Below are 19311 nucleotides of genomic sequence, written 5' to 3' on the forward strand. Positions count from 1 at the left end.
TGTTTCATGTCACATCTCTAACAGAGGAGCTCGGCCTGACTTAAACTTTCTGTTTTCCCCTTATGACTTTTAAAATGTCTTCTGATTTAACCCTAATTGATCACTGATCATTCTTCAACTAGTTGCCTTCCCAGTATTCCTATTTTTAAACTTCTACTCACTGCTATTAAATTTAACTGACACTAAATGCCATTTTTACATGGATATTTTTAGGCTTTGTTTCACTGCCACCACCACATCTGCTTTTAACTAACGTGGCTTTTTGCCCAGCACAATTTGTATTTCATGTTTGTGGATTCATGGCTTTTGGGGCATCTTGTAAGATGTCCTCGTTAATATTTCTCACTTTAATGTTCCCAGACAATTGCTTTAAATCTGGGAAAATGATCCCTTTAACAGCTCCAAACTCCTGTATCCTTGGCTGGCTCCATATTCTGCTCTCCCAGGGTAAATATCCCCCCATCACTCACTGGTGCTCAGCCAGCAGCAGATTTTTGGGAGAGCAATTAACTTGTCTTTATGTTGGATGTCCTGCTGGGTGCTGAAATTTGAAGGAGATTTTCCCTTGCTGTCTCCAGGAGAAATCCAGCCCTGTGCTCTGCTCAGGGTGATGGGAGAACATCTGGTTAAATCCAGAGTGAAGTCTCTGAATTTCAGTCTTCTTCAAGTTCCTCCTTTCACAGCCTGAGCAGGTACCAGAGAAAAGCCTCCAGCAAGGCTTGAACTGCACTTCACCCTGCAGGGTGTCCTTTGGTTCAGGATAATCCAGCAGATAAGGCTTTCATGCATCCCTTTCCCTTTTTCCCATTCTGTCCTTATCAAGCTAACACCAGTTTGCCTTTCTCCAGCATTCCCTTTGTGTCCTCTATCCCACAATTATCAGGTAGATGGTGCTGGCATAAGCATTTCCACATCATTAGTTGGTGACCCCCAGAATCAAGAGGTGACATGTACCCTACACTGTGTCACCTGAGATCTACATTTGTCATCCACCCCCCAAAAATTGTCTTTTTCTGTAGTATTGTCAATGTTTTATTTCTCTCTCTGTGAGTAAGAGCCCATTCAGTGCATGACTTTTCCCTGGCAAACCTCTCATCTGATTTTTAAAAGTCAGTAATGAAAGGCCCTTTGCTTTTCCACCAGTCTAAACCTGGCACTTAGATTCAGAAGAAGATATATATATATATATATACAACAATATGATCTTTATGCTGCATTTCTATCATAGTGAAAACCAGGCTGCCATTTGGGTTACCTTATGAGACCCAAAATGACACATCTTGCCTTCTTTTACAGGATCTGATTAAAAAGAAGAGGTGGTGGTTTTGTCATGATTAAATTTGCTTTAAAAATCATGCAGTAACATGTTCAAATGGAATAGTGTTGCTCTGTTGCTTGATTAAGGGAAGACTAATTGTGGGCGTAATTTTCATCAAATTAATTGAAAATAATGGGTGAGGGGAGGAGGAAGGGAAGAGAGATGTGCAACAGAATTAACATTGCTGAACAACAGCTCCTTTAATTCCTGAATGTGGAATCCAAGAGGGATTGGGCCATGTTTGTTGTTAATAAACATTCAGTGTTTCCAACATTTCTCTTTCCAGAGCCTGATTTCTCTTACCTGGATGCTCTGGCTCCATATCAGCCCTTGGCAATGAAATGTGTTTACTGTCCCATTGACACAAGGCTCAATTTTATTCAGGTGTCTAAATTACTCAAAGAAGTCCAGGTAAGGATTTTTCTCTTGCCTTTTCCTGTGTTTCTTCACACACTTGTAATAAATAAATCAACTGTGAACAACTGATACATTAAACAAAAATCAGGACAACACCTTTTTTTTTTCCATGAGACATCACAGAGCATTGAGCTCTCCTTTGGGAAAGGTCTGGGAAAAAGGCCAGAGGGTTCTTGGAGTCTCTGCATTCCCCCCTTGACTCTTTTGGGCTTTAGTGGCCTCTCCTTGTCCATCTCACTTGTTTCTACTGAAATTTGCTTTCTGACTCATGACATAATTAAAGTAATACCCAGATATTTTTTCTGGCTGAGTTTTTCCCTGTGTTTTGCCCTCAGCTTGTTGAACTCAGAGATACTTCACACATATTCTTCCAAACCTCCTGGATCATTTTCTCTCATTGTTCTGCCTTGTCACTGCACAACTGATAGAATTGCCACAGCCTGCTTTTGGATAAGCATCTTCTCCCATGTTTTTCCTGGTGTGTTATGCTGTCTCCAAAACACTTTGCAGAATCACTGTCTTCTCCTTTGCCTTCCTTAAATCCTGCAGTGATCCTTGGGGCCACCAGCCTGGTTCTGCTCTGTCAACATATCTCTGACAGGTCATGAAAGCTCAAAGAGCTGCTTCTTGTGCTGCTGTTTTTCACAGACCCACAGGATATGCTGAGCTGGAAGGGACCCTCAAGGATCATCAAGTCCAACCCCAAGAGTCACACCATGTGCCCCAGAGTATCATCCAAATGCTCCTGGAGCTCTGGCAGCCTTGGTGCTGTGATCATTGCCCTGGGGAGCCTGTTCAGTGCCCAACCACCCTCTGGGGGAAGAACCTTTCCCTGAGATCCAACCTAAACCTGCCCTGGCACAACTCCAGTCCGTTCCCTGGGGTCCTGTCACTGGTCACACAGAGCTCAGGGCCCGCCCCTCCTCTTTGCCTCCCAAGGAAGTTGTAACTGCAGTGAGGTCTCCCCTCAGTCTCCTCTTCTCCAGCTGAACACACCAAGTGCCCTCCCTTGCATGTTAACACATCTCCATGACAATTTTGGGATGGCCTTCACCACTACAGCCATTTACTTCCCAGTGTAAACAACAAAGGATTTGGAAGAAAAAGCTCCTCGAGCTTCTCATTTTTTCCTCTCCTTATGGCAACTACTGATGCCAAAAGGGTGATTAAGGACACCTGTTTTGCTCCTCCTGTTTTGCAGCCCCTGCACGTGGTGTGCCCGGAGCAGTACACGCAGCCCCCGCCCACCCAGTCGCACCGCACGGACCTGATGGTGGACTGCCAGCCCCCGGCCATGTCCTACCGCCGCGCCGAGGTGCTCACCCTGCCCTACAAGCGCCGCTACGAGAAGATCGAGATCATGCCGGACGTGAGTGACCGCGCCGGGGGGACGGAGAGGGGGCTGCAAATCCCAGCTGCTGCTTCGGCAGCCCCTGTGGAAATCACGGGGTTGTTGAGGTTGGAAAAGACCTTTAAGAGCGTCGAGTCCGTCGGTCAACCTGCAGCACCACCACGGGCAGCACTAAACCGTGTCCTCAAGTGCCACCACTGCCCCTTCCAAGGGCAGCCCCTTCCAATGCCTGACCACCCTTTCCATGAAGGAATTGTTCCCAGTAGCCAATCTAAACCTTGCCTGGCGCAGCTTGAGGCCGTTCCCTCTCATCCTGCCCCATGTTCCCTGGGAGCAGAACCCAACTTCCCTCGGCTCCCCCCTCCTGTCAGGGAGTTGCAGAGCCAGAAGGTCCCCCCTGAGCCTCCTTTTCTCCAGGCTGAGCCCCCCCAGCTCTCTCAGACTCTTCTGCTGCTCCAGCCCCTTCCCCAGCTCCATTCCCTTCCCTGGACACGCTCCAGCCCCTCCATGTCTCTCTTGTCTGAGGGGCCCAGAACTGCCCCCAGCCCTGGAGGTGCAGCCTCACAACTACAGATGTTTGTTCTGAAGATATTTGCAGCCTTTGACTAAAGGAATTTTGTGGCTGGAGTTTACTGGTGACTGTGATCTTGTAAAGCATGTTCTGTCAAATGCAGGGCTAAGAAAAAAGCATTTTTGAGAGAGAATTTCAGTATGTCAGCTAATGGGAATTGAAAACTGGCTGGCTGAGAGAGGTGGGGCTCTTAAGCCTGGAAAAGAGACCTTGGAGCCCCTTCCAGTGCCTAAAGGTGCTCCAGGAGAGCTGGGGAGGGACTTAGGACAAGGGATGGAGGGACAGGACAGGAATGGCTTCTCGCTGCCACAGGGCAGGGTCATTTGGGATCTTGGGAAGGAATTGTTGGCTGGGAGGGGGAGGAGGCCCTGACACAGCTTGCCCAGAGAAGCTGTGGCTGCCCCTGGATCCCTGGAAGTGTTCCAGGCCAGGTTGGACAGGGCTTGAAGCAAGCTGGGATAGTGGAAGGTGTCCCTGCCCATGGCAGGCAGTGGGATGGGATGATCTTTAAAGTCCCTTCCAACCCAAACCATTCTGGGATTCTGTGATAGTGGGCAAGCAAAAATATGTTCAGGTGAATTGTCCTTTGCGAGGATATCACATCTCACAATTCAAAGGGTGATCTTTGCAAGCCACAGGTGAGGCAACCAGTCACCTCCAGTTTAAATATGGGTGTCAATTAGTTTGAATTAGTGCCCCAGGGTCATGGAAAGGATCCCAGGAATCTGGGAGTTGGTAGCCAGGAGGTGTCTTTCTCCTTCCTTGCAAATACCCTTCCCTGTGAGGAGCAGTGTTCAGCCATATGTTAAAGAAGCAGTGAAAAGGCTCATTTGTATTTCAACAATTTCAACAAATGGTTAATTCCTACAGGCTGCAAAGTCCAGCAGGTTAATGGATTGCTAGTAGGCATCTAAAATGTGGATTACTTATCCCCACAACATCTATTAATGATTCATTAACCCCATAAATCAAATCCAAATGTACCCATCTCACAAAGGCTGACCCACATTCCGACAGACACGAGCTTAAAATATTTTTTTGACAATCCAATCAGCACAAATGTGTCCTTGGATCAAAGGTGACAGTGGCTTTTTGCAAGCAGGCTTGGAAACTCGAATAGTGAGTCTGCTTTTCCTCAGAGAGCAGAGGGAGGAGGGACCCTTAGTTGAGCTAAATATGAAGTACAGAACTGGGACTCTGGTGACAAATCCCTCAGCCAGCCCCCGACCCCCATTCCCACCATTTCACACCCGTTCTGCTGGGAGCCTGCCCAGCCCACTGCTTGGAGACAAGGAAGGGGGGGTTAATTAGCAAATATGCTTGGATGCAGCTCCAGCATGGCCTGGATATTTAATTGTTTGGGAAATTTGCATCTTTATTGGATCCTGTGAAACCTAAGCCAGCACGACCAAAACAAATCCTCAATGCAGCAGCCGGTGGCTCAGCTCTTATTTCGATTTCACTGAAGCTTTGGGTTTTCCCCTGAGCTGTGAGAGTGAAAATGAGCCCTTGTGAGCCTGTCCCTTGTGTCATACCTCTGAAGGGGGTGGATACCAGCTCTTCCTGCACTTCCCAAAACTGCTGGGAGAGAGGATGCTCTGTAGGGAATGTGGTAGTCACCAACTTGGGAAAAGAAGCACAAAGGAAATGAGGGCTGGTTTCTGTTGCTTTCACTTTGTCTTGGAGAGTTTGAGCAGAAACCTGCACAGGCAGGAATATTCCCAGAAATTGCCTTTTTTTTTTACCCTAACAACCTAATTTCCAAGCAATCTGTGCTCAGGAAGAAGAAACATCTCCTGTAATTTTCCATGTCCAGGTGTTCTCCAGGCTGAGTGTTCAGCCCAGAGAAGAAAAAGCTCTGGAATGACCTTATTGTGGCCTTTCAGTACTTCAGGGGGGCCTGTAGGAGAGCTTGGGAGGGAGGAAAGGACACAGGGAATGGCTTCCCACTGCCAGAGGGCAGGGAGAGATGGGAGATTGGGAAGGGATTCCTGGCTGTGAGGGTGGGAAGGCCCTGGCACAGGTTGCCCAGAGAAGCTGTGGCTGCCCCTGGATCCCTGGAAGTGTCCAAGGCCAGGTTGGATGGATCTTGGAGCAACCTGGAATAGTGGAAGGTGTCCCTGCCCAGGGCAGGAGATTGGAACAAGATGAGTTTTAAGGTTCCTTCCCACCCAAACCATTCCATGATTTTCCCTGGTTCCAAAGCTACACTGAACAACATGTTGCAAAAGCTCCTTGGTCTGTAATGATGCTCCTGAAAAGACCCTCCTGAGAGCAAGACTGGGGCTCAGGGCTGTTCATGGGATGCCATTCCCCAGCTCCAGGATTTACAAATCACCCTCAAAGAGGGATCTTGTTGGTTGTTTTTCAGGGATCTACCTGAAAAACCTCAATGTAACCTCCCTTTCTACTGAGTGGGGTGTGCAAGACAGGATTGCAGATAGGACATGAGGCTCCCTGGTGGGGAGTATTTGTTACTTAATGTCCCCTTTTCAGTAGTTTTATCCAGGAAGACTCTTTAGGGTTCCTAAACATACAGGAATTTCTACACTACAAGGAAAGGGCATTTGTTTCATTCAGGCTGCCACCAGCCCTGGGGTTCAGGGAAGGCTCAAGTGGCAACTGAAAAGGATATTTTATAGCTCCCAGTGAACCTTGCAGTGGCTTGTTATTTGTCAAAACCATGTCAGCTCAACATGGAATTATGAAATCCGCCCTGGAAAAACAAGTCATTGGTAGATCTGCTCCAGGGCAAGGATTTGTGTGTATTTACACTCATAAAAGAAAGGCTGTTGCAGTGAAGTCCTGATCAGGGCCCTCTCCTGAACCCACAGCCCCTTCCCAGCGGGGATGTGCTCCAACTTCTGTCTGGATTCTTCCAGTTTCTGGAAACCAAAGAATTGGCTCAGAGTGGCTTCAAGTCAGTTCAGACTGAGGGTTTGGTGGTGTGAAATTCCCTTTGCAAAACTGTTGCAGTGATTCAGATTCTGGCCTGTCAGACTAATGTAAATTTACTTTTACTGCTGGAGCTTGTCTACATTTCAATCACTTCACCGAGGAGCAAAGGCAGGTCAAGCAGGGCTGTTGTATGATAATGAGATTTACACTCACAGCAGCCTTTGTTTGGAGAGAGGTTTTAACAGTCCCAAGGCATCAGGCTGGAATGGCTCTCAGAGGGATTGTGGAAACCTTTACACTTGAACTAATTTGTTCTTCCCAGCATCTGCCTTTCACTTTAAAAAATAATAATAATAAAAAAAAAAGACTGCTTCCTGGAAATTGGTTAGGCATTGTCTATTCATGGCACAACGATGGGAAAATGGAAAACACCTTCTGGAGCAAACAGATAAAATTAAACAGTAGTGTTTGAGCAAATAATGTGCCTGCAGTTTAATTACAGCTGAACAACGGTGCGGATCGCTTGGTGTGGCAGCAGGCACTTCACTGGGGGCTCTGTGTTTTTAAAATACTCTATTTGCAAGTTCTTCAGGACACAGCCCAGTCTGGGAGGGTGTGAATGTGCAAGGCACAGCCTGGCATGGAGGGAAACTGCAGAGGGAATTAGGGAAGCAGCACTCGGCTCTGTTAGAGTTGTGGAGCTTTCACTCCACCCTCCCATTCCCTTGTCTTGACTTCTCTTTTTATGCTTTTATCTTACTTCTCCAACTTCCTTCGGGTTTCAGGGACTGAGGAGTTTTAATTTCTGACTTTCTTCTGACCCTCAGCTTATTTTGGTGACCCCAAAATAAGGGAGTCACCGATATTGCCAATAATCGCTGACATTGTCCAGTCTCCCGACCTCTCTGTTCCTTTCCCCCTGACTATTCCCCCTGGTGTCCCTGTGCCACAATCTCACACAAAGTAAATTAAACACAACCTGCCTGTTTGCTGCTCATCCCTCCCTGCAGCCCCAAGCTCACTGAATCCACTGTAAAATTGTCTGGGTCTCTCCTTTTTTCCTAGCAGTTCAACCTCTCCTTTTGACATTCCACCACAACTGACCTCTCCTTTTAACATTCCACCACAACTGCTCTTGTCCCAGCTTTTACCAACCTTTTCCTGGACAAAGGCAGACCCCAGAGCAGCCTGTTGTCCTTCTGATTTACATCATTGGTGTTCAGAGCAATCAGCCCTCACTTTCTTCCTCAAATTGTCTCCCACCTCATTCCCTCTTCTCTCCTGGCCATTCAGCCTTGGGGAATTCTGCCCCTTCCTCCCCTCTTTTGTGGGCTTGGAATGTGTTATCCTTCATTTCCTTTGCCCTTTTTTTTTTTTTTCTGTACCTTTTCTCTGGTTGCTCTTATCCACAGATTGTCCTGTTTAGTTAGATGAAACTGGGATCTGCTTTCCTACTCCCAGCCTGCCTTTGCCTGCCTACATTAATGTCTGGATTTGTTTTTCCTTTCATTTTTTGATGGCTGGCTTTAAAATAACACTCCTTTCTAGCCAGGCAGTCACCTCTCTCTTCCCAACCAGCTTCAACAACAACAACATCACATCCTGACTTGACATTCTGACCCATAAACTGGTTACTGTATTTTGAATATTTTGATTTATGCCATTTTTATATCTTTCAAATGACTCATCTTTTGCATCTGCAAGCTGCCTGCCTTTACTTTGAAGATATTTCATGTCCTTGCTTCCCCTACCTGTCATTTTTCATTCCAGTCTGAGGCTGTTTTCTGCCTCTGCTGGTTCTGTTTTCCACTATCCTCTTGTAAGTTCTTCAAACAACTGTTTCCTGCTCCTGAGCTACTGGGAAAGAGCTTCATTAAACAGCCATAAATCTGCTTCATTTCACTTCTTAAATACCTCCTTCTTTTGGCACAGGCTTGGCAAAAAGCCACAGTGGTAGTCCTGAGCCTACTGCTTGGACTCCCAGCTGGGATTATTCCCTGTTGGTTGCTCAGTACTGGTTTGGTTTCCAGGCTTTGGGGACAAAGTTCCTCGTGCTGATCCAGAGCCCTGGTCCATTAGCTGCACATGGAACATTTACATGGAAAAGAAGAGGTTTGTTTCCTTGCTCAAAACTGCAGATTACCCCTTCTGCCTTTTATTTCTCCACTGGATGTCAGCTCTGGGGAAGCCCAAAGTTAAGATTTGCAAGCAGTAATAGCCAAAACCTTGGCTATTTGTGGCACGATTCTTCATCCACTGAAGTTAATGAGACTTCAAAATCTGCTCCACAAGAGAATTTTGGGAGATCCACAGCAACTGGCAGATCCATTAAGTTGGGCTTTGTTTAACAACTGAATTATCCCACTAAAACCACTTGGATTGTGTAAAATGTGAGGCTGAAACCCCAACAAGACGTGACTCAGATCACCCACTGATGATCAGACAGATGCCCTTAGTTCTGGGATGCTCTTCTCTGTTGGAAAAGCCTTTGTTCCTTTAAGTCTCATTAGCAAGATTCCCCAGTTCCCATCCTGCCTGCAGCATGTTCCATATGCTTGCTGGTCAGGAAGCCACAGGAATATTTAAATCTCCAGCCCTTTCCCCTTGGCTCCATGTGTTTGACCACACATCTTTTGTTCCCTCTGCAGGATCTGATACTTGCAGAATTCCTGCACTCAGACCCGGATTTAGCAGGGGGGGTATAAAGAAAGCCAGGGCTGGATCTGTTGGATTCTCCTGCCCACACTAAAATCTCTTCTGTCTGGTTACAAGGGGCTGGACAACAGAGCTCCTGGTTCTTAAAAAGTGAAGGCATAAGAGGAGGCAGGGAGGTAGGAGATGAGGTAAATTGTCTTCCCCTCCTCACATCACCACCCAAATTTAACTGACAGGATGAAGACCATGGTTTTTCTTTTTGTTTTACAAAACTGACTCTGCAGATCCTCCCTGCCTGTGAAAGGGCTGCTGCACTGCATTTGAACAGGTGGAATATTTGGGCAATCTTTTCCAATCAGAGGTACACTGGGAAGATGCTTTTCTGCCTCCAGAAACTGGATCTGGTGTGTGTGAGGAGCAAGGGGAGTGGAGGGAATGGAGGTAAAGCAGGTTTTTCTCTTTTTAGGTTTTGTTGAGGACTAGCTTTTATAAAACCCTCTATGAATAAACTCTGATCTCCAGGGCTTGGTGGGCTTTATCTGAAGTCAGGCTTTTCCTGAAGTCAGGATCTTAAAATCCTTGGGTTTCTCTAATAATTGGGAGAGGATATTTTTCTGTCTCATCCAACTTCCATCCTGTTTAGGGCCTGGGATGTGGGTAAGAACCTCTTCAAATCTGGCAAGCCCTCAGGTTGTGAGCCACCATTCCCACCTGGAAATGGAAGTGCCCTCAGGGATTACCTGGCCAGAACCCAGCTGCACTTACTAATAGTCTTTATAATGTGCCTCAAAAAATGTAAAGCTCCAACTCCAAATTACAGAGGCTTTTGCCCCTGCTGTTCCCACTCGATGCTGTTCAGACCCCCACTGTCTCTGATGGCCAGAAACCTCCTCATTTCCAGCCCACACATACTCACTGCTGGCCTGCACACATTTATTCTTAACACCATGTTTTAGCATAAATACATTTCCCCTTTTGTTGGTATTTTCCCTGTGGTGTTCATTTAGAATAATCAAATTCTCCCTCTGGGCTTTCTTTTTGCCAAGACATTTAGTTCCCTCTTACCAGGCAGCTTCTCCTGCCCCAATCTACCCTTCAGAATATCTTACTTGAGCTGAAATTACCCACAATTTCCAAGTAGTTCAGATGGGATCTTGCTGGGCTCAATATAATAGTGATGGCTCATCTCTGCAAGAATTACCTGATATTTTCTGAGGTTTAATTTGGCTTTCCCACGGCTGTGTCACTCCCAGTTCTTATGGGATGGACTAATAAACCTGGACCCCTCACCTCTGTCCTTTCCAGCAGCTGGAATTCTCTGTATCAGCCCAGTCTCTGTCCTTGCATTTCATGCTGTTGAATTTCAGCTTGTTTTTCTCACTCCAGTTCTTGAACTCATCTGTTGAAGGTGCCTCTACCAGCTCCAGTGGGACCTTCTGAACACTCTCCTCGATCTCTGCTGAGGTCATTAATAAAAACTGGGAATAGCCTCAAGACTGGGCACTGCACAAGCTGGACAAAACTGATCCCTGCCCAAGGAATGTCTCACAACTTCATTTTTTGCCTTATTTTTCCTGAGGATTTGCAGGGTGTTGAGTCCAAACTGGGGTCTGTCCTGCCCAGTGGTGTCACAGCTCTGTTTCATGGCTTTGGTTTCTCTGGTTTGACCCAGAGCAGCAGCTCTGGCTCCCACCTCTAATGCAGAGATCACACATCTGTGCAGTTTGCAAATCTGGGAATAAAGCACATTAAGTGTGGATGTAAAAACTCAGCTGGGTCCCTCTCTGAATACACATGGTGTAATCTGATGGACACATGGGTGAGTTCAGATCCTGAAAGTCGAGGGGGTTTTAATTCCTGGTGAACTTTGCTGTGCTCCCTCTTTGTTCTGGTCCTGGAGGGTGAAGATCCAGCTCACCCCACTCAGCTCAAACTTTGCCTCTCCCTGCTGGGTCAGGCCTCCTGCACCTTCCCCAGAGGTGAAGTTTGGAGAGGTGTCCCCAAAATCTAGGAAGAAATCACTGCAACTTGGCCATTAAAATACTGGTTGTCTGTCCCTGGGAAAATCCCTCACATGTGCTAAAATTCTGGTCTTCCCCTGATTTTATTCACTGATTTTTCAGCCTCAGTTTTATTTTTTGCTGTAGGAGTTTCAGGTCCATCCCCAGCCCTTGTTCAGCCCCTCATTGCCAACAGGAGGATTTTTGGCTGGTGACTGAAGACAGCTTGCAAACTTAAACCTGTCCCTGTTGAAGGCCTTAGTAGAGACTTAGGAGTGGCCTAACCCGTGTTCTTCTTTCTCAACAACTGCAGTTTGGCCAACAATGGTGTTTGGGCTCACATGGTGTGTGTCAAATCCCATTTTGTTGAGGAAAACACAATCCCTCCAGCAAAGATGCAGCAGTAAAAATGCCTTTACTCTGGTTTAGCATGGGTGGACGAGCTAAAAAATGAAATAGTGCACACACAAGTTTGTCTTAAGGCAGTCCAAGTGCTCATCCATAGGCAGGGGACTGATTAATGTGCTGTTAGTTCTCAGTGTCCCTGCTTTTGTGCCTTTCCTGGTGCCAGCATGTGACACCAGGCTCGTGATAATGACTGCAGGGAAGACTCATTTATTGCTGCCTGGTGGGGGGCTTTTCAATCTCACACACAAAGGCAGAACAAGATCCAGCAGCTGCAAGTTGGACAAATTCAACCCTGAAATAAGCCAAGGTTTCCTGGCTGCAGAGGGGGAATTAAAGTTTGAAACAGCTTGTGAGGGGAGACGTGGAGTGGCTGTAGCTTGGAGTGCAGGCAAGACTTGCTGTCCCTGTGAAAAGGGTTCCTTTAATGCAGCATTTTGGGAAGAGTTCTGTGATTTCTGTGTGCTGGAGGTCAGCTGAAAGGAGTGCAGAAAGGAGTACAGCAGAGCTGTCTGGCCTTGGAGGGTGAATTACTGGATGTGATTAAATGACCCTTTTGGTTTGGGTCAGTGAGTTTCTATAATAAAAGGATTGGCTGGCACATGGAGAGGGCTGTGGGCTGCAGCAGCATCTTGGAGGAAATAAAAACCAGTGTCTGTCTCACTGGCTTTCTGATGTTAATAATTTAAGTGTTGCTGTTTAGCAACTGCGTGGTTAAAACCTGCACCAATGTTCATATCCAGATATTTCAGTGGCAGCAGACTTGGATTCTGAGCAGCTCCCTGTTTTTTAAAGATCTTTCCCTTCACGGTGTTTGTCACTTTGCTCTTCATTAGATCCCACTTTGTATCGATCTCCCTCTGGGATGTGGTGGGAATGGGAAGTGCCTTCGACCACAGCCAAGTGCAGAACACACACTGCTGCAAGTGTTGCTATTTTTAGGTCCCAGGAGAAATCTGAGGCAATGATTATCATTATATTTTCATTCTCTCAGCCTTCAACAACAAACTGTGAAGGCTGTGCTAAAATGGCCTGCTTTAAACGTTGTGAAGAGTCCCAGAGTGACAGCAATCCCTGAAATTTGGATTTCTAAGGTTCACCAGGTCTGAATATATACAAAATTTAGGGATTTTTAATGCAGCCTGCATTTTTTCCAACACGCCAACTGGGTTATTCCAAGGAGGTGCTCTCAGAATGTTCCTGCAGCCTTAAATAGTGGTGGGTGAGATTTTCAGAAGTCATTAAAAGTAGCTGAGCTTTGCCACAAAGAAGGCCAACAGGAAAACCTTCTCAGTGCTCTGGTAGCAAAAGGATCAGACCAGAAGTGGGGTGTTTTGAGGTCAAGTTCAGTTGGTTCTGTATCCACAAGGATTAGAGGTTTGCAGTGACTGAGTGATCACCTGCATGGCTGGAATTTGCAGCAGACCAGGGAGCTCAGCAGTGTTTTGGTACCTGAAGAGCCAGGTCTGGGACGTTGCCACTGGATCCAAAGGTGTAGCCAAGACTAAATTTTGTGTCTTTCAGGGAAGAATTGTATAAAAGGCAGTGGAAGGGTTTTTGTGCAGCATTGTAAAGAATAATTTCAAAGTAATCAACAGAGCCATTGGGTTTTTAAGGACAAAATCCTTTACTTCCAGGTATTCTGCAGTCAGGAACTGAAGGAAACTCACTTTGGTTTTTCATTGCCCATCCACGTAACAAACATAATAAATGATGCTGAGTTAGATCATTAGCTTCACTAATTAAAATTATTAATGAAGTTGCCTTTTTAAACAAGGATTCTCTTTATTTTTTCTGGTTTCTGAGACCAGCCCTGGTCACTGAAAACCTCTGATCCCACTATGAAATCCATAGTTTTAGGAGCTGGAAGGAGGGCTGGGCAGGTAAGAGGAGCCCTCTGTCACTGTCTCAGTGGGTTTGTGTTCACAGTTCACTAGTCCATGTTTAAAAACACCTTGGTGCCAGTTTAAATCACAGCTGGGCTCAGGCACATTCTGAGCTTCTCACCTGCTGACCAAAATCTCCTTTTGCTCCAGCTTGCAGATTCCCTCGTGCCCTTGGAGATCAAGCCTGGCATTTCCTTGGCAACAGTCTCTGCTGTGCTGCACACCAAGGACAACAAGCACGTGCTGCAGGTACAGGACAGTGGGAAAGGGGGAAAAATATCCTTACCTGGCTCTCCTGCCATCTGGGATCTCAGCTGTCCTCATGAGGAGCTCCTTCCCCACCGGAGCAGATCCTTGTCCGAGGCTGTGCCAGTGAGGAATTACACGTGGAGTGGGGAGTGGGATGCAAATAAATCTCTCTGCCCTCTTTTCCTTGGCCATCTGCCTGGCTGAGATAAAAGGGGAAGTGAGATTATTCCTGAAGGGAGGCTACAAATCATCCTGCTGTCTTCCATAACCAGGAGCAGCATCAGTCAGTCTCCCGTGGACTCTGAGCCGAGGGTCAGAGGAGAGAGATGACCTGGAACATCAGACCTGGGAAGGGACTGTGCCTTCAGTTGTCCTGTTCCCCAGGAGGCAGGTTGTACATCCTTGTACAACATGTTACATCCCTTCCTGCCACCTCCCTCAGGCTGGCAGTGGAATTCCTGGCATTAGTGCTCCTCAGGAGGAGGTGATGTCCTGATCCCCTTTCTCCTTGGATACACGAGCCTGCAGGGACTCAGTGAAGAGCCCTTCTCCTCCTGGGCCCAGCATGCTTGGGAAGAGGGCCCAGGATGGAATTGTCTTTAATGCAGGGACAGAGAGATGGGTTCAGGATTTGTGTCAGTGCACAGCAGACAGGCTGTCCTTCTCTTTCCAAGTCTGTTCCCTAGAAACACCGAGCAGCGCTGGGAAAATGGAATTGTTGCAGTGGAATTGGTCTGAGGCTGCTTTGTCCTTTGTGTTGTTCATTTACTCAGATTCCTGCTGCCAAAGAAACTTAGACCTGGCCTTAAAATGCCAGAGCCCTCATAAATGGCTGGAGCTGAGCCAGCCCAGTGGTACCTGTCAGGACTGGCTGAGCCTGGGAGCTTTGGAGTTAGGCAGAGCCCCTGTGTAGGCAAGCCCCAAAACTCAGTTTATGATCCCAGCATCATCTAACTGAGTGATTAATTCCCAAATGACATGATCCAAGCACACAGTCCCACCAACCAACAGGGAAATGGTGGGATTGGTGAAGTGACTCCAGTCACTGCAGCAGCTGCCACCCCCTCCCTGTCTGTCCAACTTCTTCCTGAAGACTCATTTTCCAAGGCCAGCGTTCTCTTGACATCCCTTTTTTTCTCCTTCCCTGAGTATTTCTCTGAACTTGCCCATTTCTCAACCTGTTGCATCCTTCAGAGTGTGATTTTTTTTTTCCCCTGTGCACCTTCTCATCCATCAGCTCCCTCCAAAGCCTCCCCAACCTCCTGCCAGCAAGAAGAGGAAGCGAGTGAGTGATGATGTGCCGGAGTGTAAAGCTCTGAAGCCGTTGCTGAGTGGCTCCATTCCTGTGGACCAGTTTGTGCAGACTCTGGAAAAGGTGAGGACTGTTGGTGGCAAGTGAGGATCCAGCAGATTTCTGTTAACCTCAGGTGTGCTGCTTTGGTGGCAGAGAGGGGGGAAATAATTCTAGTGTAGCTTGCAATGGAGAAGGGCTGGGTTAGCAAAGTATTCCATGGAATGTGCATGGAGGGAATAGTCCCCCATGGAGTCGTGTCCTGATTTATAGAGGTTTCATGTCAGTCATTTCCTCCTGGTTTCCCATGGAAGCAGAGCTTTTGGGTCACTCTGGGTGGGTGAATTTCCCCACTTTGGATTCAGCAGCTGATTTCCAATAAATTTCAACAGTGGGGAGGAATTCTCAAAAGCATTTACATTTCCACAAGTTTTGTGAGAGGGAGGTGACGAAGTGAAGAAGAGATCCTGGGAATGTCTCCACTGGTGGAGCAGCTTTCTGGGGAGCTGCAGGGTGGGGGATTTAGTGGCTGAGCTTACAGGCAGTTGGTTGCTGCTCTGAGGAGCCTTGTCCTTGTCTGAATGACTTCTGGGAGAAAAATAGCAGGAAAAAGGGCAGGACTGTGGCCTTCCTGTACCTGAAGGGGCTACAAGAAAAATGGAGAGGGACTTTGGACAAGGGCTGGAGGGACAGGACAAGGGGGAATGGATCACACTGACAGAGGACAGGGATAGATGGGATATTGGGAAGAAATTCTTCCCTGTGAGGGTGGTGAGGGGCTGGAATAGAATTCCCAGAGAAGCTGTGGCTGCCCCATCCCCGGGAGTGTCCAGGTTAGACGGGGCTTGGAGCAACCTGGGCTGGTGGAAGGTCGGGGTTGGAACTGGCTGAGCTTTAAGCTCCCTTCCAACCCAGACCATTCCATGATTCCATGAAATTCATCCTCTCCCCTGTGCCCTGGGTTTTCATCTCTCCCTGTTTTCCTGAGCTGTGGTAACATCCCTCTCTTCCCCCCTCCCCACCCCAGCACGGGTTCAGCGACGTGAAGGTGGAGGACACGGCCAAGGGCCACATTGTCCTGCTGCAGGAGGCCGAGACCCTCATCCAGCTCGAGGAGGACTCCACACACATCATCTGTGACAATGATGAGCCTCTGAGGGTCAAACTGAGAGACCTGGTCCTCAAATTCCTGCAGAAGTTTTAGCTCCTGGACATCCCACTGCTCCTGCAAGGAGAGAGCCCAGAGCGGGGAGACTCGGAGCTCTCTGGTGAGAGATTGGATTTGGGGATTCAAAGAGAACAAGAAACCACCTTCCCCTTCATGGAGAAGCAAGGAAGTATTTTTAATATCTGTCTATTTTTTAAATCTTATTTTCAAGCTGTTTTGGAATACTTTGGAGGAGATCCCTGTTGTGTAAAATTGGGAGTTGGAATATTCCAGGAGCCACGAACTGCAGAGTGAATTAACTCCAGTGCGTGTGTACAGCACCAGGGTAAACTGCTGCTCCTCTGTGTGACCCTCAGCAGTGTCTGCCCCAGTCCTTCCCCTGACAAAACTCTGTAGGAATATGGAAACAATGGCCTGAGAGATTTCTTTTTCCTCCCACTGTTTCTTCCCAGTCACCAGATCCAGTTTTTCCTGTCCTCCATCCACATTGGACACGTGTACTGCACTGGCACGAGGAGGATCAGAAAGCTGGTGAGGCAAAGATTGTAGAAATAAAAGCAGAAAAGGGGGGTCTGATGGACATATGGAATGTGGGAAGGGCCTGGCCATTCCCTGCACAAGCAGAGGGATGTTGGAAAAGCTTTATTCTTTAGGAATTCCAGGTGTTTGTTGATGCTGCAGCTTCACCTCTTATAACCACATCTGTCCATGGAGCTCCAAGCTCTTCACTGAGCCAAACTAAAGCTGGTTCCTGCTGGTTTCCTCCATCTTCAGGGGAGGAAATACCTCAGGAAGACACTTAGGGGAGTCCATAAAGTGGTTACATTCCTAGTGCTCATAAAAAACCTTGGAGATTTAAGTGCCTCTTGTTTCTACCTTCCAAAAAACTGTCCTTCCAGCCCCCACATCCCAAATCCTGGGTGGAACACTGAGTCATTCACACAAAGCCATCTGTACTGCAGACCTGGGGAGGGTTTGCCCTCCCCAAATCACATATTTTGGGGGCCTAAACTTAGTCAACAGTTTTGCTTTCACGGGCGACCGATTTCTGGGATTTACGGCTGTTTGGTTTTTATTGGTTTATTTTTATTGGCTGTTTTGTATTTATTTGGTGTCAAAAAAATAAAAAGCATTAGTGAGACTGCCAAGGGGGGAAGCACATCCCAGGGTTTGTAAAAGCATCTCCATGCCCATTCCACATCCACTGTGTCCTGTGAAACACAACTGCTCCTTCAGTCGATGGCTTTGGGGAGGTTGGGGCAGGGCAAGAACAGCCCTGCAATAAAACCCTTTTGCCACTGGAATTCCCACATCCCATTAAGGATTTCTGGTGGATTGGATGCACAGATCCCAGCATCCACACCTTCACTTTGTGTGTGAGAAACAGGATCATGAATGGGATAAAACACTTGTTGCAGTAACATGAATCCTCCTGAGGGTTTGGCAGCATTTGCAGCAGCTCAGCTTCTTCACTGTCACTTAAAGATGGAATAAAAGAATTGGGAATATTTCACCTGGTGATTAAATCTCCAAAGGGATTATTCCCAACCCACAGAGGCCATGGGATAAACTCATCTTTCTGCCTTTTACCTCCAGTGTTGATCCCACTGCCCCAGAGCCTTTGTTTTCATAGAATCATGGAATGGTTTGGGTTGGAAGGGACATTAAAGCTCGTCCCGTTCCACTCCCTGCCATGGCTGGGGAACCTTCCACTATCCCAGGTTGCCATGGTCTTCACAGCTTTCCCAAGGCTTTCTCACCCTCCTGAGAAGGAAAAAGTAAAAATGAGAAGATTTTTTTTTTTTTACATTTTTCTTCTTGTCCTTTTGAGCAGGGAAACTTCTTGCTGTTCCATCAGCCCAGCACCTGGAAGTGGATTGTTTTGTTCTGAACAGGAGGGTCGTGCCTGCTGGAAAAATAAACATCCTGGGGAGGGGGGGAATCCTTAATGGAAAATCAGGATTACAGCAGCAAAAGGAAGGGCTTGTTCCTTCTGCACAGAGGAAGGGAAAGCAGCAGCATTTCTTCGTGCTGGGTCAGTCCTGCAGAGTAACCATGGCAGCCCAGGCAGGGGGAGGAGTGGGGATGGCTTTATCCAGAGATGCTCAGTTTACTGGGAAAAGAACAGCAAAGGTTCTTGGTTTCACTCTCTTTCTTCCAGAAAGGGGAAAAAAAAATGCCCTTGGCCCCTGTTCCATTGTTCCATGGATCCCACATTCCACCCTGAGCTCCTCCTGCCTCTCTCTGCTGCTCCCCAAATGAAACACAAATAGCAGGGGGTGTTTGCAGCTGGGCAGGGGATTAATTCCCAGTGAGATTCCCAACCCTGTGCTCCCACAGCACAGCCAGGGCTCAGGAGAAACGGGGAGGGAAGGTTAAAATCAGCTTTCTGCACTCAGATGGCTTTTATGGAACAGATATTCCTGTTTTCTCTCCGTTGATGGAGCAAATTGTTTAATTCCAGGTTCATATCCAGACACAGTCCCTGGGATCTGTCACCCAGGGAGTGCCCTGAGCCACCTCTGTGGGCACTTGGACATGGTGAGCAGAGGGAAGCTGGAGCAAACTGGGGGATTTGTGTCCTGTCAGCAGCTCAGCTTTGGGGAGATGTGGGGAAATGGGAGCAGAGGGATCTGGGTTTGGCTGCACGTCCGTGCCTGGGCAGGGGCAGGGTGGGAAAGGTGGGATCAAACAGGTCCCAGTTACCTTCACCTGGGAGCCCTGAACTGTCACCCATTCCTTGAGGATCCATAGCTGTGACCTCATCCCTTGAGGATCCATGAACTGTGACCCCATTCCTTGAGGATCCATAGCTGTGACCTCATCCCTTGAGGATCCATGAACTGGGACCCCATTCCTTGAGGATCCATGAACTGTGATCCAATCCCTTGAGGATCCATGAACTGTGATCCAATCCCTTGAGGATCCATGAACTGTGACCCCATTCCTTGAGGATCCATGAACTGTGACCCCACTCCTTGAGGATCCATGAACTGTGATCCAATCCCTTGAGGATCCATGAACTGTGACCCCATTCCTTGAGGATCCATGAACTGTGACCCCATTCCTTGAGGATCCATGAACTGTGACCCCATCCCTTGA

General features: G+C 47.5%; 1 protein-coding gene across 2 annotated transcripts in view; it reads left to right on the plus strand.

Annotated features, from left to right (window-relative positions):
- The window catches only part of INTS9 (integrator complex subunit 9), a 62415-nt gene extending 44698 nt beyond the window's left edge, over positions 1-17717 (plus strand). For both annotated transcript variants that reach the window (XM_064651175.1, XM_064651176.1), the window contains exons 13-17: positions 1605-1729; positions 2937-3104; positions 13652-13750; positions 14988-15125; positions 16069-17717. In XM_064651175.1, the coding sequence (XP_064507245.1) occupies positions 1605-1729; positions 2937-3104; positions 13652-13750; positions 14988-15125; positions 16069-16245 (707 nt within the window). In that variant the 3' untranslated portion in view covers positions 16246-17717. The remainder of the gene's footprint in view (positions 1-1604; positions 1730-2936; positions 3105-13651; positions 13751-14987; positions 15126-16068) is intronic.
- Positions 17718-19311: the final 1594 nt, after the last annotated feature.

The sequence above is a fragment of the Pseudopipra pipra genome, chromosome 3, assembly GCF_036250125.1.
Source record: "Pseudopipra pipra isolate bDixPip1 chromosome 3, bDixPip1.hap1, whole genome shotgun sequence".
NCBI lineage: Eukaryota > Metazoa > Chordata > Aves > Passeriformes > Pipridae > Pseudopipra > Pseudopipra pipra.